This window comes from Solea solea, chromosome 20 (genome assembly GCF_958295425.1).
Source record: "Solea solea chromosome 20, fSolSol10.1, whole genome shotgun sequence".
NCBI classification, from domain to species: domain Eukaryota; kingdom Metazoa; phylum Chordata; class Actinopteri; order Pleuronectiformes; family Soleidae; genus Solea; species Solea solea.
The window spans coordinates 10,924,832-10,932,623 of NC_081153.1; the positions used below are offsets into that span (position 1 = coordinate 10,924,832).

The window sequence follows — 7,792 nt, forward strand, 5'->3', positions numbered from 1 at the left end:
CTGTGACATAACAAGGCCTAAAAAGTGAAAGACCTTGCGTGTCTTCTGTGAATGACCTTGCTACTTCAATTCATTGGCACTAAAACAGCCTGGATACAGAGAGTAGTAAAAGTTAAAGTATATCAATACATTAAATCAATTACTTCAGATTGTAGGCTCCGTTGTGCACAAATACCCATATCAGCAATGCTTTACTAAAAGCAGAGCATTTCAGCAGTTTCATTTAACTGCAGGGACTAGTCTCTTTCTGTCTGATGCGCTACAGAACTGCAGTGCATTTATCCAACTCCAGCTCTTCAACACTAGTTTTACTTAAACCAGCTTTCCTGTTGTAATGTCAGCAAATTACCAGTAAGTAGAGATTCGGATGAGTCAGAGAAATAGTCATAGTGTGGTGGAGTGTGTGTGCGCTGAGGAAAAAAAAAGTGTTATAGCTGCACTTAAGAAAGCACTCTCTTTCAACCTCTGGTGTAGACAACTCGGGGGAGCTGACTCACACGAGAAGCTTTGAAGAAAGCTCCCTACAGAGCAGTATCAGCCCTCGTGAAAACACTCAGTGTGTTTATGTGCATGTTAAATGTCCGATTTCAGTCCGACTAAGACAATAACTTGGTTTTCTTGTTTTCGCATGTAAAATCGAGCTAGTCTTAGTCGGACTAACACACCTGGATAATGTGACTCATAGTGCTATTACTCCTGCAGGTATACGCTTGGTTGGACTGGAGTCGGACTTGGCGTTTTGCACATGCACCAAAATTCCATCCCCGGTCTTTGACGCGGAAGTAGAAGCGGATTACGTATAAACTGAGATCACGTATAAACTTTCTTCAGAACAACACAGCAACCACACGATCTGATCTGTGTCACGATTAGCATGTACAGCAGGTACAAAACATACAGAACCACAGCACAGGCAATCTCACCGTCAACAGGAAACTGATTCGTATAAAGAGATACAGTGCCACCTACGGAGGCGAAATCAGATGTGCACAGCAAGTAAATTGATTTTTTTCCTCAGCATGTATACTTGGACTCAGCAAGTTGCCTGATTGTCTTAGTCAGACTACGGCCTTAGCTCGATTAAACCGTGCATGTAAACGTACTGACTGGGTGTGTGATTAGGATATGACAACATATAAACATGGGGCAGCCTGTGGCCAAGTGGAAAGGGAACTTGGCTTGTCGCCGGTTCAAGTCCCCACCAGGTCGAAAGGGCTGGGGTACCCCTGAGCGAGGTACCCAACCCCCATTGCTCCCCGGGCGCTACTCAGTGTGGCAGCCCACTGCTCCTAATTCTAGGATGGGTCAAAATGCAGGGAATCATTTCCCTAAGGGGATCAATAAAGTATCTAAAAAAAATTATAATTTAAAAGAATAAACAGGTAGGAAATCAAGACTCACTTCTCTGAGTCTTGATTTCTTGGTCTCCTTCTCTGTATCACACACACTTTTTCAAAATGCTTTCAGTCTCATACCCATGGATACAAATCATGTTTCTCATAAACAGAAGGACAAAGGCTCGTACGATTGATGGCTCACGGAGAGAAACACAGCCGCACATAGTAAACACACGTGCCTCTATGCCACAGACTAACCACACAGCCACCAATGGCTACCAGCACCAAATGCTGCACGGCATAAGCTGCAATTACGCTCTGTTTTCATTGTAACCTTGGGCTCAACATACAGGGCACACACACACACACACACACACACACAGATGGACACAGTCCATCAAACACAGATGGGTTTCAGAGTGTGATGAGTTGGTCAGATGTAACAGCTTGAAAATCTGAAAAAGCTTGCAGTTTAACTTTTAAAAGTCTTTGATCCAATCCAAGAATTTGTCATTTACTTTTATGTAGCTTTTCAAAAGATGACAGAAGGAAACGGTGGTACATTAGTACAACAACTTTTATGGAAGGAAGAAGTCATTTTGTAGGAGTTACAACGCTCTACTGAGGCTGCAAGTGTTTGGGAGCTCATTTTCTGTAATATGAGTTTATAGTTATTTTTTGTGAAAGGTAGCTGGCTCCTCAGTGTAGTTTCAAATAAGAACTCAAGCTGCGGGATGGTATTGGCTAACTCACCTTGTTCTGACGTCAACGTGTCACATGATGCAAAGCTGAGGGCCAGGAGAGTCAGGGAGGAACAGAGAAGCCACATGGTTTCACTCCTCTGTAAACACCTCACCTCAGCCACCGCCTGATGAAAACAGAACAGACAGAAAGTTTTATAAAAATAATAATAAAAAAAAGTCAACAGCAGCAGATTACACTTGATTTCTAAATCGACACTGATGTATATTTATGAGTCAGTCATAATTGATGTGTTAATTATGTGGTGTGAGGTGGGCTTTGTTAGTGGAATACGAATTAACCAGAATGTCCTCCATTAGGGAGTGTAACTCTATAAATTCTGATCATAGTCATTACCCTGTCCATCTGCTTTGCCTTTGACAAGGCAACTGCGACACACACACACACAAACAGGTAGTAGTAAAGGACACAAAAATACATATTTATACAATCATATCTTGCTAAACAATGGCGTTCCTGAGTTAAAAAAAAAGAAAGCTCACAAAGTGCCTACTGCATACGATGCAAAACAAAACAATGTGTAGTGCACACACATGGATTACATGCACCCTGGTTGGTTCAGAGTCAAAAAGACTGAGTGAGGCCAGAAATACACAAACACATCTGGAGACTATTCCAATGGAGCTATTGTGTTGCACCAGATGCTTCCACGTGGCTCAACAACACGCACACAGACACACACGCACATATTATGCTTGCCAAATCTGAATAACTATAATATCCACTCTCGACAGTTCCTTCGGCTTCACTGCAACTCCTCATTTATAAGCACACTGATAAGAATGCGTGCCCATTATACACACTGGCCATGCTGACTAGTATAAACTCATCCCACCTGACCTGGACTTGCCCTGAGCGTGTGCATAAGACCCCATAATTCAGCAGTGTTTACAGGTACAGCGTGGCCCTCAAGGCAGGAAGGCAGGCAAGCAGACTGTGTCTGTATGCACACCTGTCCTGTCTGCCAGGAGAAACGATCCCCATATTCTCCCGAGGGTTGCAAACTGTGGTGTCCCTGCCCAGTCGAGGACACACTGTGAATGCTCTGCGAACACGACTGCCTGCAGTGCGACTACGACCAAACGCTGTGGTGGACAGTGTTTCTAAGTGATACTGCGAAATATCAGTGACAGCTTGACACACTGTGCAGTTGCTGTCCCTCTTCTCTTCCATTTTAATAGGCCATCGCATTCGTTTCTGAAGTTTTTTGCAGGACACCGTGTAATGTTTTTACACTGCAGTTTGTCAGGGTGCAATAACACATCATGGACGCTTTTTTATTTTTGAGATAAAAGCAGCTGTGAGGTAGGAGATCAAAACAGGAAGACGAGTTTAATGAGCGGGAGGGTTAATCAAAGCTTTGCTCTGCTTCAAGCTTTTATTATAGGCTTCATGCCACATGATCACAATAATAGGAAACTTCACACAGTACATAATACATTATGCATCACAGCCCAGAGAACACAGGCTGACGGAAAACAACAAATTGTTATTATTATCTGGCAATACTCCAAAAGCAGCTTACTCGGCTTTGTTAATATGAGTTACTATGCAGGTCTTAATTCCCCCTTTTTCTCTATGCACTCCATCTGCAGCTTCATGGCCACGCAGCTGACTACGGCAAATAAAGGTGAGACAGTGTGCATCTCGGCCACTAGACTTCTTCAATGGGCTGGCAATGAGCCCGGAAAGCAGGCTGACCAGGTCACTGAGTACGAGGCCAATACAGGAAGGAAAAACAATGACAGATTTGAAAGTCTTCCAGCACGAGAAGTCTGACGACATGAGCTGGCAGGGGGTGGTGCTGGTGCTGGTGACTAACATCAACAATGACAACACGACCTTCATTCTTCGATGTAATGCACCTTAGAGTCATTTTTCTTTCGGGGTACAGACCTTTTGGACTATCAAGTGGTTGTTACCAGCACAGTTATAAGTTCAAGTACTTTTTCTGGCTTGATGGATTGACAAAAGAGGCACTGATGTTGTCCTACATAACAATGAAGGCAATTTGCACTGAGAGCGGAGCCATTTTTGTTGTCACACATTTCATCATCATTGCCATCGTTTACAGAACACCAATATAAGCCTGTGTAGAGGAGCAAATTCTGATAAAATGAAATGGTATATTGGACACTCTAAATTGACCGTAAGTGTGAGAGTGGACAGTTGTTTGTCTCTATGTGTCTCTGTGATGGACTGCCGACCTGTCCAGGGTGTACCCCGCTTTTCGCCCTATGTCAGCTCGGATTGGCACCAGCGCGCCCCGCCGCCCTCATGTGGAGGATAAAGTTGTATAAAATGGATGGATATCCTATGGTTAGACAAAAGGCAATGCCATCCATAAATAAGTAAGACAGTCCTCAGACAGTCCCATGGTTGAGACATTATTATCTCTTTAAATGGGAGAACCTGGCAAAAAAGGTACATGTACTATTACATGTACAGCTCACTCACAGGGTATCTGCTCCCAATTTACCCGGCACTATCTCTCTCTCGTATATTATCTGGGGACTCAGCAGTTATATACAAAGCTTGTGTGATAGGTGGACATGTGCACACAATATTTCATATCACTAAGTTAGTATAGTGGTTCTATGTCATTCACTACTAAATAAGGCAAACTAATAAACACCTTTCTTTGTATCTAAAAATCAATTATTGCCATCCACTTCGTCGCATGACTGCCTTCATCTTCTATTTTCTTTGCCTCTTCGTTTGACTCAGTGATTCATGTGATAGAGTCTTTCCTAACATACCAGTAATTATGATAATAATAATAATGATAATAATAATAATAATAATAATAATAGTAATGATAATGATAGGTAAATGTTAATGTTAATAACAACTAAGATACTAACAAGCTGGTGCATTTCTAAAAGACACTGTGTAGTACACAGTCAAGTCAGTGGACCAACAGTCTGTCAGTCAATCTACTGTCATTTTTCCTGGATTTGACAGATATTGTGGGCAATGTCAGAGCATTTTTTTTTTGCTGAGTGTGTTTTAAGACACAGTAAACTCAACATGTATGGTGACACTCAACTCACGGGACTTCAGATGAGCATTACATTGCCCTGAGGCTTCAATATCCAATGACCAGGAGCAACACACACTCGCAAACTTGCAAAGTCAAACTCCAAAACATGTAGGAAACTTAACACACGAGGCATGTTTGCACTAGTTTTGCTTGTATTGGCAATGAATGAGAAGCAGACCGATGCGGTTCCAATGCCATGAACGTTTTTGTTCCATTGCCACACGGTGTTGGTGTAAAGTGTGTTCCATTCAGATGACGTGGGCTAGTTGGCCTGCGGCCCTGGCAATGCACGGTTGAGTCAGTCATCAGAAGGCAAAAGATGTGCGGGTTTTCTTTCAGCTTTACATTTCTGATAGCCCAGTACTCACTTCACTGCAGAATTGAGAGGGGAAAAAAAGCTAGAAGTCCATTGGATGACACAGTGTGCTGCAGGCAGACTGTGGATTATACTGGCTGCAGGCTGATAACAGAGCCTGGAATTGGAAGCAATGATCTTAACATTACATGGGCAGCTATGCCACAGGTTAAGTGACGAAAACTATGTTTGGTTAAAGGCAAGGACACCCGTTTGTAATGCTAACCGCCCCTGTAACTGCAGGAGGGGGATATCTCGTTTGTTAAAATGACCAAAAAATGAACCCGTGTCACTGTTGCTTTTGACGTTAAATGTACTGACGAGAAATGTCTCTGGTTATTACAAATATTATGTGCAAAACTGAGGTGTTTTAAATTGTAAGCGGGAGTTTGTCTCACACATTTTTTTTCCAAGAACCCTTTGGGGGACTTTGGATGAGGGGGAGTGTGTGTGTGTGTGCAGACAGGATGCAAAATCCAGCAAACATGAGATGGCTGAGTAATGAGGAAAGCAGATGTGTCTGTGGCATCCAAGCTTTCTCTTCAGCACTTTTTCTTTGCCAGGTAAGGGAGAGAAAAAAAAGACTGATCTCAGATCAGCACAATGTTCAGACGTTACCTTGGATAAATGATATGCATGTAGAAGATTAATAAAAAAAAAAAAACACTATGCTGCTAGAGGGCTTTTAAATGCCAGTGGGATTAAATGCAAGCTACAAAGATTTACAGTAACAACTCAACCACATTATGGCCTGGCTTTATTTTTTAAAGGAAAATCAGCATCACTTTTGTCTGGAGCTGTACTATAGGAGTTCAAAAGTTTTCTTTTCTTTTCATTTTGCGTCATCAACGTCACCGATCTGATAATGAAGTGGCTGCATCTACTTTATGCTGTAGTACTATGAGGATCCCGTAGGGACTGCATGCCTATTGTGCTCAGTAATGAACTGGCATCTTAACATTCATGGGTTTGTTTAATAAATCCATTCCCATGTATTGTATAAACGCCTGGTGTACACCCTGCAATAAAATGCAAGAGTCGCCACAAAGTTTGACTTCACAAACTCCTTCTTTGGTCTCAGCCAAACACGACCACACACACACACACATACTTCCACGAAACACACGCACGAGCCTTACTTACCTTCAACTACTGATAAATCCACAGATGTGCGTCCACATTAATCCGCAAAACTAGCGCGTGCACTGTATGTAGTATCCAAGGACCAGATTTGGGGGGGGTGGGGGGGGCGATGCGATGCGAACACAATCACATGTAATCCACAGTGGGTTTTTTCAGCCTCCTTCACTTTTTCCCCCTTTGAGGCAGCTTCCACTGAGAAAGAAAAGAAGGGAAAAAAAGTTTGTTGAAGATTGTCCGTGTCCAACTTTTCCCCTCCCCTTCCCTCTCTCTCTCTCTGTCAGTCTCTCTCACTCTCTCTGCTGCACAATCCAACTCCCAAATGTCCCCCCCTTCACCTCTTCGCGTTCTCTGGCTTTGTCTCTCTATTTCTCATAACTTTTTTTTTCTCTCTGTCTTTAGCTGTCTGTCTGTGTTTCTTTCTCTTTTAAACAGCCACACACCCTTTTTCCTCTTCCCTTCTCTTCCTCTGTCCCTCTGTGGGAGATCCCTCAGTGAAAACGTAGAGTCCTCAGTGTTGGGGGGAAAAATGTGCCTGGGGCAAGTCTGTATAATCTCTCCACCAAAAACCATCCAGGCCTTTACCTTCACCCTCCTCTCCTCCTCCCTCCACTTCTTCCTCCTTCACCTTTCACTATTAAATCCACAGTTTACTGAAGGATGAGGACTCTGCATGCAGAAGCGAGGGCATATGCCCCCCCCCCGCTGTGTTATTGAGAAGAATTTACTCCATTAAAATGAATGAACTTACTTATCATACTTACCTTGTGATTGAAGTGCAGGTCCACAGCTTTCCATATTGTTTTATCACTGGATTTTATTGCTTCCAATCCATAAAGTGGGCCCGGTTTCAGCCCCTGACCATTCAGAAACATTTGTCTTAATAGCTGCATAAATCCCACCTTTATTGTCAGTAAGTAAATAGTTCAGGAGGCGAATAAACATCCCGTTGGTTTGATTTATGCAAACATCGCTGCTGCTGCTGCTGCTGTTTGATATGGGCCGAGGAGTGCTCACATCTTGGAGATATTTGGTTTGGGTCCTTCTGTCAAAAGGTCAGCCTCTCTACCGAGCTGTTATCTTTCAATTTCTCTTTAGCTTAAACTGCTACCTTGTGGAAAGGAAGAAGTATAAATAACTTTTAATAAGTGCACA

The 7,792-nt window shown here is 42.9% G+C and overlaps 1 protein-coding gene across 1 annotated transcript in view; it reads right to left on the reverse strand.

Annotated features, from left to right (window-relative positions):
• The window catches only part of col16a1 (collagen, type XVI, alpha 1), a 59,064-nt gene extending 52,232 nt beyond the window's left edge, over window positions 1-6,832 (reverse strand). The window contains exons 1-2 of the mRNA XM_058619946.1: window positions 6,641-6,832; window positions 2,091-2,205 (exon numbers count right to left, since the gene is read on the reverse strand). Coding sequence (XP_058475929.1) covers window positions 2,091-2,166 — 76 coding nt within the window. The 5' untranslated portion in view covers window positions 2,167-2,205; window positions 6,641-6,832. The remainder of the gene's footprint in view (window positions 1-2,090; window positions 2,206-6,640) is intronic.
• Between the last annotated feature and the right edge of the window lie 960 nt (window positions 6,833-7,792).